Below are 15984 nucleotides of genomic sequence, written 5' to 3' on the forward strand. Positions count from 1 at the left end.
AAGAATCACTATCTATTACAATCAATTAGATTCTAGCTACAGCGCAATAGCTATAAACCCTCAGCATATAATGCAACAAATTATAATTCAAATTCACTTATTAACTTCCCCTATCGGCACACACATACCCTCATACATAAACACTGACACACATGCAAACAGACACAAAGGGTAAAATAGTTATTGATGGAGGAAACCAACAGGAAAGGGAGTCTTTTTTCCCAGGTTCTATTGCTGAGATAATCCTTGTGACTCTTCTGTTAGCTAGAAAACTGCCTCAGTCATCTTTCTCCTGAAGCTTCCTCCAGTTAGTGAGAGATACAAGGTGGCTGGTTCAGTTCTAAAAGGTTTCTGACTTATCAATTAAAGGTCACCGCTTAAGGCAACCGTTGCAGGAAAGAGAAACTGGTTTTCTTCAAGCTTACAGTAAGTTTTGACTGGAGGGCTTATGCCCGAAACGTCGATTCTCCTGTTCCCTGGATGCTGCCTGACCTGCTGTGCTTTTCCAGCAACACATTTTCAGCAGTAAGTTTTGACTGCAGAGAATAGACCAGCTGTTCCTGAGTTAGGGAAGATCTAAACACTTAGCTCTCTCTGTAACTTGTTCTCAGCCCAAGTGGTTCAGTTACCTGGGAACCAATCATTTGTTGGGGGTCTCAGTCATCAATAACTGGTCTTTAACCCATTGATCAATTATCTTCCTATTGTTAGCAAAAGTTGCTTCTGTACATCCCCTCAGCTCAAAATTCTCTAATTCTGTAATTACTACTTTTCCAAACAGTCATTTGCATGATACTTGGTGTGGGTATCATGTATATTATTTTAAAAACTGCAGCCACCCTTTCAAACACTAATTTTAAAATAACTCTATCATTTCAATCTGTAGTTTTTAAAATCACAAAATAAAAAGACTCAGTTCTTGCAATTGGCAATAGCATAATGGGACTTTAATTGTTCCAGGTTGGACTTTACCTGCTTTTTGTGCACATGACATACCAAGGCAATTTTCAAGTTTATTTGCATGTCATGGTCACATAGTCATCACTGATAAGAGCTATTCCCATACTAAATTACAATGGAGGGATCCAGAAATGGAGTCCCAGGAAATATGAGCATGGATCTGGGAAGTGGCAACATGGTCATGGACTTTAGATAATGAGAAAGTTGGAAATGGAACATTAGTTTACACAAATGGAGTCAAGGGTGGTTTTTAAGGAGAGTGGGGGTGGTGGATAAAGTGGCAGCCCCAATGATAAGATGGAACAGTTAATGATATGGGAGAGATGAACGGAAGTTAGACAGCCAGAACAGGACTGAGGCAGCAGGAGCAAGATGAACTCGGAGCTCATAAAGGGGGACAGAAGAGAAAGGAGTGAAAATGTCATTTTGCAACTTTCACTGACTGTTTGTCTGTTTTCAGAGCCTACCCAGCACTTTCTCTGAACTCTGCACTTCAGCTTTGCAAATTATTGGCAAGGAACTGAACAGTACACGGACATTCCACTCACCGAGATCTGACCCCGGGGTGGAAAAGGAAAATACTCACTTTGTACTGTTCCTCCACTGCAGATTCAGAGTGTTTTTGAAGCACGGACACCTAAAATGGCGATGTTTTAGTCCACATTTAGCAGCTGCAGGAGCTTTTGGAGAAAACGAAACTGCAACCGAAGAATTTATCAAAGGCAAAGGGGAGGGCTCAGAAAGAACAGGGCAGGAAATGGAGTTCATATGCGCAGTAACACAGCCAGCAGCAGAACAGTTCACTGTAACACTTTATATAATTAAAAACCGTCTGCCTTCAGATATAATTAGCGATAATAGTTCAAGATTTCTTTTACATTTTTATTAGTTGGACATCAACTCGGACAATTATTTTATGAGCTTTATTTTCACGTCTTTGTTATCTGGTATTGGCTGAACGAGCAGAATGATCACTGTTGAATATTACACACAGTCTGAATTTCTGTGAAAGAATTTATCCTGTTGCAGCGAGAACTCAAGCTTCCATTTTTAAGCAAACACACGGAGTTTTTATTCTTTGCACTTTTTAAAATTAATGCAGGGATACGTATATTTAAAATGACAGCATTCAGCATCCCTTGCAGGTAGCTTAATGGTCTTTGTTTCCATTTGCGAAGATCACTCAAATAACCAGGTTCGGTCTGTATCCCTGAAACCTTCAATAAACAGAACTGCAGATAAAAAGGCCAAATTACGATTGTGGAGAGGTCACCGCTTGGTGCAAGATTTACTAATTCTTAACTAGTGTGTTGGAATTGGACAAAGTTCAGATATGCCCCGAATTTCAACCCCTGAGCAAGAAGCGTTTGTCATTGCCCACAAATGGCTTTGACGCGGTTCGCAGAGAATCGCTACCAAGCATGCCGTCCGAAGGACAGGGTGAGCATTTTGTCAAAACAAGCCAGCCTGTTGATGTAAAAGTCTTGAGAGGTGCCAATGATTTGAGGATTTTGATTTTTTTTTTGTTAATTGCAGAGTGCCACTGTGAAATCAAGTACATTTCCAAATTTACTAATGAAGTTTGCTAATGAAGACCATTGCAGTGTTCCTGTGGTGGGACAAAACCGTGCGTTCTCATCTTAGTGGCGCAGTGGTTAGCACTGCTGCCTCACAGCGCCTGAGACCCGGGTTCAATTCCTGCCTCAGGTGACTGACTGTGTGGAGTTTGCAAATTCTCCCCGTGTCTGTGTGGGCGCCCTCCGGGTGTTCCGGTTTCCTCCCACAGTCCAAAGATGTGCAGGGACAGGTGAATTGGCCATGCTAAATTGCCCGTAGTGCTAGGTAAGGGGTAAATGTAGGGGCATGGGTGGGTTGCGCTTCGGCGGGTCGGCGTGGACTTGTTGGGCCGAAGGGCCTGTTTCCACACTAATGTAATCTATTAGAATGTCTAACTTTCCTCTCTGTCTCTCAGGCTGTCACTAATGATCCTGGAGAGGAAGGTGATGAGAATGTGGAGCGAGGTAACTGGTCCTTAAAGACTGATTACTTGCTGTCGATGATCGGCTGTGCTGTGGGTCTGGGCAATGTCTGGAGGTTCCCTTACCTGGCTTACAGAAACGGAGGAGGTACTGTATACAGGTCCACAATACAGAGGGGGGCAAACAGAAGTAAATGAAGGGATTATTAAAGAATTTAAATTCAATCTACTTAACAAGGTAAATGGTATGATTTTGGATAATGCTGAAAGAGGGAACAATGACTGGAGTATCAGTTAGAATCTGTTCTGTGTTTAGCAATATATTTTGTGTTGTCATGTGGAAGATATGACCAGGTGCTAATTACTACCCATTTTTGAGAGGAGGAAGACAGAGGCTGAGACTGGAGAGAATTGCAGGTTAAACCAGTCTTGGGTGCTGGTTCCCTTTTCACCAGGTGGATGTTAGTGAGTCGGTCACTGACACTCCAATGTGAGCTATTGTCAATTGATGATTTAATCACTTTGGGTATCCTTTTTAAAAAAAAAAGTCTATTGTGTGGATATTCTTGGGGGAGGTTGGAAACACTGTTTTACCAAAGAGAGGATCCAAAAGTCTAAGGACTTCCTAAGGTAACAATTCATTTTTCAGTAAGAATGGATCTTTAGAATCAGCCCAGGGTCGAGATGCTTGTTTCTTTTTTCAGCATCTCTCTGTCATCATGTGTTACATTACACTGCCACTGATATTTGCTTAGTCAGGTATTAACCAATCACCAAAAAGGAACAATAGTGAAACTGCTCGAAGGCAGGAGTGCAGTAGGTTTGGAATTGAGACTCATGTCATTACAGTTCAGTTTTATTTTGAACACTGTAAAAGGTGCAGGAAACTCTGGTCTGGGCTCTCATCAATAACCGCACGGTGGGGGGGGGAGAGAAAATGGCCGGAAAATGATGAGGTAGGATCCACTCCAAAACTAACTTAAGGGAAATTTGCAACACAAACCCTAAAACTTGATCTACAGAGAGGAGAAAAATTCAGGAGTGCTGTGTCATTTGATGGCCCACATTTCTGATTTGATGTCATCATATCCCATTTGAAACTCTATAGTTTCAAAGAAACAATGAACCCTCCATTTCCTGGAACATTATCAATGTACGATATCAATGTCTGTGCCAGGATTACAGATTGTATTTTCACCCTAGCAATGATCTATAATAAACTGAATTCTTGTTAAGCAGAAGAATCAAAAGTTATTGAGGATAGATGAGAATATGGAATTCAGATTTCAAACAGCCAGCCATAATCTTGTTATAGAGTCAATTGAGTCATGGAAACAAATACTTTGGTCCAACTAGTCAATGCTGACAAATTCCTGAACTAAACTAGTTGATTGGCAGAGCACAGTCAAGGGGCTAAATAGCCTAATAAAAGCAAAATACTGCAGAAGCTAGCAACCTCACAGGAAGTCTGAAATAAATAATAGGCTAAACGGTCTTCCTCCTAATTCATACATTCACACAAATTCCCTGTAAACTGTTTGACTATGCTGAAATGGACCATTTTTTTTTTTTTGTTTTGAATTTAGATGCTGAATAACCTTGCATTCTGGTTTTAATGTTAATATAAAATGGAGCCATTTGTTTCTTTCTTTAACATCCACTCCAAAACTGTAAACAAGACAGGTGAGTCCAACATTAATACAACCTTTGTCAGTTTTTATTTCCTCTCTTTTCCAGGTGTGTTCCTTATTCCCTACACACTCATGCTGGCACTCATTGGCATACCAATGTTTTTTCTGGAATCTTCCTTTGGGCAGTTTGCCAGCCTTGGACCTGTCGCAGCCTGGAAAGCTGTGCCCATGTTGCAAGGTTAGGGTTTATTCAGCAACATAAGGCTGGCAACAATTAAATTGAGTAATTGGGAGTAATCTGAATTAATACCACACATTTTAGAGTCATGTGCAAAGTGAAAACTACAGCTTTAGTGTTTAATCATGCTAATATCCTGTTTGTAATTTTATGATCAGAATGCTGTTGTACTGCCCAGAATCTATAATTTACCTTACAGAGAGAGACACATGCAAATGCAATCAGATTTAGACCGAGCACCTCTGGAACTCTCTGGTCATTTTGTTCTTAATACTGATGCTGTTTTCATCTAAATGGGATGTTGACTAATTTGTTTCTTTCAATTGCAGCAACTAGGGTTTCCTGATGTCATTGGTGGGGATTCATGGGATGTGGATGCTACTCGCTGGGGCTGCATTCATTGTTCATCCCTCATTATATTTGGCATGGGCTGGTTGGACTGAAGAGTCTGTTTCCATGCTGTATGACTCTATGACTGTGGCTTTATAATCTAAATCTATAATAGGTTCTCAGCACCACACTCCTTGCTAACAGCAGCCGCCACCATTTCATTCCTCATTGCCCTTGAACCAAGAATCTCATTAGACCATTTCAGAGAGCAGTTAAGAGCCAACCACATTGCTATGAGTCTGGAGTCACATGAAGGCCAGATTGGGTAAGGGCAGTAGATTTCCTTCCCTAAAGGACATTAGTGAACCAGATGGGTTTTTCCAACAATTGATAATGGTTTCAGTGTCACTGTTTGGAAAGTGCTGGAGTCCAGCACGTGGATGAACAAGGCTGCCCCTGGTCTCTGACTCTTGCCTGAAGGACAGGAGGGAGGTCAGATGCAATGATGAAACATACCTGGCTAGAAGTGGTGGGGGCTGCCGTTAGCAAGGAGTTTAACACTGAGAGCCTATCGTCTGATTGTATAGCCATAGGCATAGAGTCGCACTGCACGGAAACAGATCATTTGGTCCAACCAATCCATGCCGAACATAATCCTAAACTAAACCAGTCCCACCTGCTGCTCCTGACTCATCCTCCAAACCTTTCCTACTCATCTACTTATCTAAATGTCTGTTAAACTTTGTAATTGTGCCCACATCCATCACTTCCTCAGGTAGTTCATTCCACACATGAACCCACACTCTGTGTAAAAATTTACCCTGCATGTCTTTTTAAAATCTCTCTCCTCCTGCCTTAAAAATGTGCCCTCTAGACTTGAAATTCCCCATCCAGGGGAAAAGACACCTCTCATTCACCCTACCTGTATCTCTCCATATGGTCACCTCTCAGCCTCTTACAGTCCAGAGAAATAAGTCCCAGCCTATCCAGCCTTTCTTTGTAACTCAAACCTGGCAACGTCCTGGTCAATCTCTTCTGAACTCTGTCTGGGTTAATAATATTCTTCCAATAACTAGGCGGCCAGATCTGGATGCAGTATTCCAGCAGAGGCCTGTAAAACCTCAAGATGACTTCCCAAATCCTATACTCAAAGACTGAGCAATGAAGTCAAGTGTGCTAAATGCCTGTTTAATCACTCTCTGAAAAAAAGGTCAAAGTTCATCACAGTTTAGTTCATGACTCTGGGCTTGGGGAAAGCCAATTTAGGAACGATGGAACACTTGGATGATGGAAAGGTTTAATGATTTCATTGGGTCAGGAGAGGAGAGCATTATGTCATGTTCAGGTCACATCCAGAGTTCTTTGACTTCATGTCCAGCACTCATCTGGTCAACACACAACATTCAAAATGCCTGGAGCAGGATGTGTGGCAGACAAATCTGCCCTCAGTGTACTTTTATGTAAAGTGAAAAGTTTTATAAGTTGCCCTACCATGGCACTTATATTAATGACAGAAATCATACATGATAATGAAACAAAAGGTCAAAGTTCATCACAGTTTAGTTCACAACTCTGGGCTTGGGGAAAAGCCGATTTAGGAACAATGGAATACCTAGATGATGCAGCCAAGATAAGACCACCATTCTGGCATGACAATGCCAGACTGGGAGAGGCCAGCCCAAACCCTCTCTGAAACTCAATCATGAGGGCCAGCAATCAGAAAAGGTTCACCCCATGATCAATGAGGAGCTGCTCCTTCAATCAAAGATTCTGTCTCGCTCCTCCAATCACAGACTCCCTCTTTCCCACTTTTGCTGCTCCTCATGAGACAGGATCTCTGATTGGAGGAGTGGTATGGATAGGGTGGGAAGGAATCTGTGATTGGGGGAGCAAAGGAGAGATGGAATCTCTGGAGGCTCAGCTCCTTACAGATCATAGGATGAACTTTCCTTCCAGTCTTGCAGAACAAGATGGTGTTGAATGATAATAGAGAATGCCATTATTATGAAGTCTGCTTCAGTGAGGTGAGTGTCCATTAAGGCTAGGCTTGAGTTTTGACCAGGGAAAAGCTGAGGGGAATGAATGGAGCTGCTGGCTAATTTTGCATCACTCCACCTTTGTTTTTTTATGTACAACTCTTGAAACTTGAGTGAAAACAATATCTGGGTTGTCTCCTGATTTTACCATATGGGAAAAGTTGACAATTATGTACTTATGCTCATATGTTCCTCAGCTACCAACAAGTCCTGCAGTTGGATTTGGACCCAGAGCTTCTGATGCTGTGGTGGAGACACTGCCCACTGCCTCACAAGGCTTCTGACATACAAAAGTGCTCCCATTCCAAGTTTAAAGTTCTTTTATTCACTTCTGAGCAGTTAACCTTTCCATTAGTCAGATAAATTGTTTTTAACATACATTATTTTCAGAAGCACATTTTCTGTGGCATTGCTCACAGTGGTCGGATAGCAAACTCTTTTATAGAAGCAGAGACTTGGCCCATCTGCCCCTACTGCATACTTTGCTCCACAGAATTTTGTTTAGTTTATCCTGTTAAGGCCAGATGGGTAAAAAACCTCTACACAGGTACATTTTGAGAATGATTGATTGCCTCTCTATAAGTTGTTTTTCCTCTTTAGTCTTTCACGAGATGGGAGCATTTCTGGCTTGGGCAACATTTATAGCATCATAGTCATAGCGATGTACAATTTGGAAACAGACCCTTCGGTCGAACCCGTCCATGCCGACCAGATATCCTAATCCAATCTAGTCCTAAATGTCAGCACCCAGCCACATCCCTCCAAACCCTTCCTGTTCATATACCCATCCAGATGCCTTTTAAATGTTGCAATTGTACCAGCCTCCACCACTTCCTCTGGTAGCTCACGTACCACTCTCTGCGTGAAAAAGTTGTCCCTTAGGTCTCTTTTATATCTTTCCCCTCTCACCCTAAACGTATGTCCTCGAGTTCTGGACTCCCCGACCCCAGGGAAAAGACTTTGTCTATTTATCCTATACATTTTCCTCATAATTTTGTAAACCTCTATAAGGTCACCCCTCAGCTTTCGACGCTCCAGGGAAAACAGCCCCAGCCTGTTCAGCCTCTCCCTATAGCTCAAATCCTCCAACCCTGGCAACATTCTTGTAAATCTTTTCTGAACCCTTTCAAGTTTCACAACATCTTTCCGATAGGATGGAGACCAGAATTGCACGCAATATTCCAACAGTGGTCTCGCCAATGTCCTGTACAGCCGCAACATGATCTCCTGACTCCTGTACTCAATACTCTGACTGATAAAGGAAAGCATACCAAACGCCTTCACTATCCTATCTATCTGCGACTCCACTTTCAAGGAGCTATGAACCTGCACTCCAAGGTCTCTTTGTTCAGCAACACTCCCTAGGACCTTACCATTAAGTATTGCCCATCTTTCATTGTTCTTGAGCTGAATGGCTCTTGAGGGCATTTGATGGCTATTAAGAGTTAGTCACAATCTGGAGTCACATGTAGGACTGACCCAGTAAAGTTGGTAGATCTCCTTCCCTAAAGAACCATTTTACAACAATCATCAATTAGGTGAGCGTTAATTCTTGATGTTTATAAAATTGAAATTTCACTACCTGTGAAATTCAAACCCATGTCCCCAGAGCATTATCAGAAATCAAATAACAAAAGCTCATAGTCCAACAGGTTTATTTGAACTCACAAGCTTTTGGGGCACTGATCCTTCGTCAAGTCAAGTCACTTTACCCGATGAAGGAGCAGCGCTCCGAAAGCTTTGTAATTTTATATAAACCTGATGGACTTTAACCTGACGTCATGTGACTTCTGGTTTTGTCCATTCCGGTCCAACTGGCATCTCCACATCGTCCCAGAATATTACCAGACACTTCCACTACACCACCACTGATTCCTACCTTCCACCTGGTTGTGAATGCATGACTTTTGCACACACCTCTGACAATCCGGTGGAACAATAACTGGCTGATTATTTCTCCAGTTTGCTTTATATCATTCACGTTGTGACATCTGAAGACTGGTGAATGTAAATATATATAAAAATGAAATGTAACTCATATCACGCTGTAAATAACTCTTAGAGAATTGTAGACATCAGTATAACAGTAACTAATGGTAATGAAAGAACTGAAAGAGCTGTGAATGCTGGAAATCTGAAACAAAGTGAAGTTCCTGGAAAATCTCAGCAGGTCTGGCAGCATCCGTGGTGAGACATCAGAGTGAATATTTTGGGTCTGGTGTTCTGAGGAAGGGTCTACTGGACCCGAAACGTTGACTTGGATTTCTCTCCACTGAAACTGCCAGACCTGCTGAGATTTTCCAGCAATTTTTACAATGAAATAAGATGGATTCAGATGATCAAGAAAAATCAATGTCCAAGAGTTTATTTCAAATTAGTAGCTTCTGCCTCTTCCTCATTCCATTTAAAGGTGTGGGTATAACCATGGTCCTTTTCGGAGCAATTGGCAACATTTCGTACTGCGGCATCCTCGCCTACAGTCTGTACTACCTGTTTGCTTCCTTCCAATCACCCCTGCCATGGGCAGACTGCTTCAGTTGGTGGGGAGCAGATGAAACATGCAGCAGGACCCCCAAAGGTACAGTACTTCTATTGGGGAAACTATAGTCACTGACTGTTCATTCTGCCAGTCTGAATGAACGAGAGAAATGGACAGGAGTTTTAGTGACCATCTTCATTGTGATCATGCAGCAGAAAGACTCGGATAGAAATCAGCAACAGTAATGTTGGACTGGGTGTTAGAAGGAGTACATCGGAGTGGGCTGTTCAGATTAGTGTGGTGCTGGAAAAGCACAGAAGGTCAGGTAGTATCCAAGGAGCAGGAAAAACGAAAAAAGCGCCACTCTAATCTCCCACATTGTCAGTACCCACTTCCGCCTAATGGGCAGTTGAGTTAGCCCCACTGAAATAATATGCAGTTGGCACTACAAACAGGTAGAAAGCTGAAATTGTCCTTCCTCAGTGCAGAATCTGAAGCTGCTGGCCAATTTTTCCAATCGACCTGACTGTAAGAGCGCTCCATTGTGGTTACTGCTGGGGCTGCATGTAGGCTGCAAATCAAAAAAGACAGATCCAGGTGCCAGAGGAAGCTATGACTGTTGGGCAGGGAGAGATGCGAATGACATGTAGGGTGGCACTGTTGGGTTTGGAAGTGCAGGTGGATAGGAATGAAAGAGATGTTTGTCTTTTGTTGGATGCTGGGGTTCCCTTGATCAGCAAAAAGGCACCCTCCAATTACAGCAGCCATCTGCATGTGCCAACTGTGTTATGGTGTGGGACAGGTATTTGGTGGTAGGTTGAGTTTTTAACAAGCCAAATGGACCTGCAAGTATTCGTGATAGTGGGCATGGAGAAGATGTTTCCACTAGCCGGAGAGACTCTGATCTGGGGGCAAGGTCGCCGAGAGATGGGACGATCCTTTAGAATTGAGATGAGGAGGAATTTCTTCAGCCAGAAGGTGGTGACTCTATGGAACTCATTGCTACACAAGACTGTGGAGGCCAGTTCATTGAGTGTATTTATGACATAGATTAGTAAGGGGTTCAAGGATTACAGGGAGTCGGTAGGAGAATAGGGTTGAAAAACATTAGCCATGATCGAATGGTGGAGCAGGCTCGATGAGCTGAATGGCCTAATTCTGCTTCCATATCTTGTGGTCTGATGTCTTATTTGCACTTAGTGCACAGGTTACTGATCTCAGTACCCACTGACCCTCTGCCTCATGTGGAGGTGAGCTTTGGGATGTGTGGGGAGCTGCAGGGCTAGCTTGTCAACCTATATTGCATGATGCTGCCACTCTCCCCAAATCCAAAATAACGCAGTGGCGTAAAATATCCAACTTATTGTTATTGAGTCACTGGAATTGCAGGATAATGAGCTGTAAAGGTTTATGAACAAAAGTGGTTTGCAAGAACCAGTTTGTCTCCCATAGAGTTGCTCTTTCTTTCTGTAACTGTGTCTCGCTGAATATTTTCTTGTTTTCTTCACTTCTGCTCAATGGATCACCAGGATTTAAATTGGGAACATGTGCATCCTCACTCAGTGTTAACATCCTGTTGCACAAGTATAGGGCCTTGGATCTCATCCTGTGCAGCGTATCACAGGATCCTGTGCAGTGGCCCACTTTTAACCCACTGGGTCTTGAGGTGAATCTGGGGTCTGAGGAGTGCAGAGAAGGTTAAGAGATCAGGAGGGTGGGAACAAGGGCTATGTGGGGGTCAAGGTCCACTGGAAAACTCTGAGATTGAGAAAGACAGATTATTTTGGGCATTTAGGGAGCTAAAGGATGAGGGGGATAATGTAGAGCTGTGTTAAAAGATGACCTATGTTACAAGATCTTGGATTTGGGGATTCAATAGCCAATTGCTGCTCTCATTACTATCTTCTTTATATAAGCAATGATATATTAATAATTACTTTGACACGATTGGTCTGTGCGATCAATGAAATATCATAGACATTTGTGGGTATTGTTTATATCTATACGTAAGGTTCAAATGTGATATTTGAGAGCAAGAGCTAATTCCGACTGTTGTAAGTGCAGTGTATTATTAACTACTAAACCATACGCATATAGGATTTATGACTATTTGGAAAAAACATATTGATTATGGATAGTGAACATGGATTTGTGAGGGGCAGGTCATGCCTCTCAAGCCTTTATTGAGTCTATAAAGATGTGATGAGACAAGTTGACAAAGCTCGAGCAGTGGATGTGATGTATATGGATTTCAGTAAGGCCTTCGATAAGGTTCCCCACGGTAGGCTGGATGTCTAGTACAGAATTGTCGGGCCGAAAGAAGACAGCGAGTGGCAGTGGATGGAAAATATTCCAAATATTCCGCCTGGAGGTCAGTGACCAATGATGTCCTGCAGGGATCTGTTCTTGGGCCTCTAGCTTTTGTAGTTTTTATAAATGACTTGGATGAGGAAGAGGAAGGGTGGGTCAATAAGTTTGCTGGTGATGCAAACATCGGTGGTGTTTTAGATAGTGTCAAGAGCTGTTGCAGTCTACAACAAGATGTTGACAGGATGCAGAGCTGGGCTGAGAAGTGGCAGATGGATAAATGTGAAGTGATTCATTTTGGAAGGTCGAATTGAATGCTAAATACAGGTTAAAGACAGGATTCTTGACCATGTGGAGGAACAGCAGGATCTTGGGGTCCATGTCCATAGATCCCTCAAAGTTGCCACCTAAGTTGATAGAGTTGTTAAGAAGGGATATGGTGTTTTGGCTTTCATTAACAGGGGGATTGAGTTTAAGAACTGCAAGGTCCTGGTTATACCACATTTGGAATATTGTGTCCAGTTCTGGTTGTCTCATTGCAGGAAGGATGTAGATGCTTCAGAGAAGGTGCACAGATTTACCAGAATGCTGCCTGGATTGGGGGGCTTATCTTATGAAGAGAGGTTGAGTGAGCTCAGGATTTTCACACTGGAGAGAAGGAAGAGAGGTGACTGGATAGAGGTGTACAAAGTAATGAGAAGCATAGACAGAGTGGACGGCCAAAGACTTTTCCCCAGGGCAGAAATGGTTGTCACGAGGGTTCATAATTTTAAGGTGATTGAGGAAGGTATAGGGGAGATGTCAGAGGTAAGTTCTTTACGCAGAGGGAGATGAGTGCATGGAATGCATTGCCAGCGGTGATGGTAGAGACAGAGTCATTAGGGACATTTGAGCGACAGCGGAGCAAGCACATGGATGGCAGTAAATTGAGGGGTGTGTAGTTTAAGATAAATGCTCAGTACAGCATCGTGGGCTGAAGGGCCTGTACTGTGTTGTACTGTTCTATGTTCTAAACTCAATATACCCTCTGGTGAATCTTCCCTGTCAGTGGAACAGAGTTTGGTGATGATCTTGCGGTATGGGATGTTGGCTGTTGAGTATCGTTCTGAGAGTATAATAATGTGAGGCCGTTACTGGGTTCATCTGAGCGACAGCTCTCCCAGTCTAAGACAGTAGAGGGAGCTCTTTATTCTATTACTTGGTGGCTGTGAAGTGGAACTTGTCCACATTGAATTGAATTTGTCACATATAACTGTAACTGCAAGCAATACAGTTAAGTAGCATAGATAGTAAATAATAAGTAAGCAGTGGAAAACAAAATCACAGGTACAGGCGAATATTAAGAGTTTGTGAAAACAGAGTTATTAGTAATTTTTAAAGGCATTCTATTAAGTTTAAAGAGTGTAGGGCGATTGTAGGAAGTAGGAAACTTAGATCTGCATGCAGGATCTCACAAGGAGTCGATCATATCCGGTGCCATCTTGCTGTGTTCTCTGCTAAAGTTAGATAAACATTTAGTGAAGGCAGAGGTTTACAAATGGGTGATTACAACTTTGACATAAACTGGGAGAAGCAGATTTGCACATACCAGAAAGATAGTGAATTTCCTGATCATTTTGGGGATTTTGTTTTGCAACAACATGTACCAGAGTGGCCTGTGTTCTGCCTTTTCATTGGTATGTTAATATGCTTTTAAGAAATATGCTCATGATATCATCACTGTATTATGGCATGTGATCTGACAGCATAAATGTCTCAGAATACATCTTCCCCTAGATCACTTGAAGCAGGACATTCTACTGGAAACATGTGCTCTGTTGTAACCTATTGGCTTAATATTACCATAGACAGCACTTGAGTATAATGTTCTACAAAATAGTTGGTTGTAGTAAATGTCTAGGGTGTAGGTTTGCTCACTGAGCTGTAGGTTTGATATCCAGACGTTTCATTACCTGGCTAGGTAACATCATCAGTGGTGACCTCCAAGTGAAGCGAAGCTGTTGTCTCCTGTTTTCTATTTATATCTTTCTCCTGGATGGGGTTCCTGGGGTTTGTGGTGATGTCATTTCCTGTTCATTTTCTGAGGGGTTGATAGATGGTATCTAGGTCTATGTGTTTGTTTATGACATTGTGGATGGAGTGCCAGGCCTCTAGGAATTCTCTGGCTTGTCTTTGCTTAGCCTGTCCCAGGATAGATGTGTTGTCCCAGTTTTTTTCATCTGTGTAGGGCTACGAGGGAGAGAGAGTTGGGTCTTTTTGTGACTAGCTGGTGTTCATGTATTCTGGGGCTAAATTTCATGCAAGGACTGCCACAAACACTACGTAGGACAAACAGGAAGAAAGTTAGCCACCAGGATACATGAACACCAGCTGGCACTCCAACTACAATGCCATAAACAAACACACAGATCTAGATACCATCTATCAACCCTGCAGAAAATGAACAGGAAATGACATCACCACAAACCCCAGGAACCCCATCCAGGACAAACATATAAATAGAAAGCAGGAGACAACAGCTTTGCTTCACTTGGAGGTCACCACTGATGATGTTACCCACTCAGGTAATGAAACATCTAGATATCAAACCTACACCCTAAACCTCAACCTGAGCTACAAACCTTCACACACCTTGCAGTAAATGTTTGTTGGATTCTTTGATTCCACAATATTCAAGACCAGTGGCCTTTGTTATGGAAGGTGACAAATGCATTGTTACATGAGATAAGTTACCCTTTTAGAGGTAAATAAAAATTATAATAGCAGTAGTTACTATCTGTAAAGTACTCCGATATTTGCAAAACAACAGAAAGTTCAAACAATGAGAAAGTAGCTCATCGCTATTCAGATTCTGAGAGTCCATGCAGCTACAGAAATCTATAGTTAGAGCATCAATGATCAAGACAACAGAGCTGCTTTCTTCTTCATAAGAATGTATGAACTTTTAAGACAAAATAATTTTCTAAGATTGCCTTAATTAAAAGTAAAACAAAAGAGCTAAATTCTACACATAAGATGGAGCGGAAGCCAAGTGCAGTACAGAAAGCTCGAAAGCTGGATGCTCTATTCCAGAGAGTTGATGTTTAAGTAATAGATTTTTAGAACAACAGTGGCAAGAACCTTGTTCTTAAGGAAAGAGCAGTTTTAACATATGCTGACATTCTATAAGGAACAGTTGTCTTATGTTGGTACAATGCAACATTTTTAAGGCTGATTCATGGATAGCAGAAATCTCATAAGGCTTTGGGCATCCAGTGACACATTTACAGATTTGTAACTGTTTAAACAACCTAGGAAATTATACTTAATCTGCCAAAAGATAGATGATCCTGAAAAAAGAGCTGTAAAACTCAAGCAAAGTGTACTTTCACAAAAATTACAAAATTTGCAAAGTGTGTTTTCCATGGGTGATCTTAAAGACACAATAATGACATAGAAGGTTCTCAAAGGTTAACTCAAGTTAAAACTAAAGTTCAGAATGAATCAAATCCAACTCATGGTATACAGACAACAGACCCAACAATCTACTGACCAGTTTGTTGGCATGAGTATGATTTTTCTGAAGTGGGACTGTCAGAGTAGTTCTTTGAGTTTGACAACACTTAAAGCCTGAAGGGAGGAATTTTCCAGTAAGAGAGAGGGCCAGACATTGTATGGCATTACTTAATGATTGATGCAAGTGTGAAGCTACAGCAGCAGAACAACATCACTGTGTTCAGCCAGCACACTCTCTTGCTCTAGTCAACAAAGCACAACCAACCAACAAAATTTACAGGTGTGGTTTGTCACATCTACCAAAAAGCTGTTCAGTTTTTCTTAATCACTAAAGCATGTGACAATGAGAGATTTTGCAGGCAGTTGGTTCCAAAGGCTAAGCCTGATCCCAGATCAAAACACAGGAGCAGCAAGATGGTAGTAAGGCAAGGTGCACAAATGTAAACCAAAGTGCAAAGCAAAACTCAGATGACCAAACTTTCCGTATTGTTCACCTCACACACAAACGTCAAAGGTACAAAACAATCAAG

General features: G+C 42.0%; 1 protein-coding gene across 7 annotated transcripts in view; it reads left to right on the top strand.

The window, feature by feature from the left end:
• Positions 1-1413: 1413 nt before the first annotated feature.
• LOC122557057 (sodium- and chloride-dependent neutral and basic amino acid transporter B(0+)-like) overlaps positions 1414-15984 on the top strand; it is a 60224-nt gene continuing 45653 nt past the window's right edge. For 2 of the 7 annotated variants that reach the window (XM_043704307.1, XM_043704309.1), the window contains exons 1-4: positions 1424-2400; positions 2933-3086; positions 4676-4807; positions 9584-9751. In XM_043704307.1, the coding sequence (XP_043560242.1) occupies positions 2344-2400; positions 2933-3086; positions 4676-4807; positions 9584-9751 (511 nt within the window). In that variant the 5' untranslated portion in view covers positions 1424-2343. The other 5 variants (XM_043704308.1, XM_043704310.1, XM_043704312.1 and 2 more) reach the window with 5 other exon arrangements.

Source organism: Chiloscyllium plagiosum, chromosome 15 (genome assembly GCF_004010195.1).
Source record: "Chiloscyllium plagiosum isolate BGI_BamShark_2017 chromosome 15, ASM401019v2, whole genome shotgun sequence".
Taxonomy (NCBI): Eukaryota; Metazoa; Chordata; class Chondrichthyes; order Orectolobiformes; family Hemiscylliidae; genus Chiloscyllium; species Chiloscyllium plagiosum.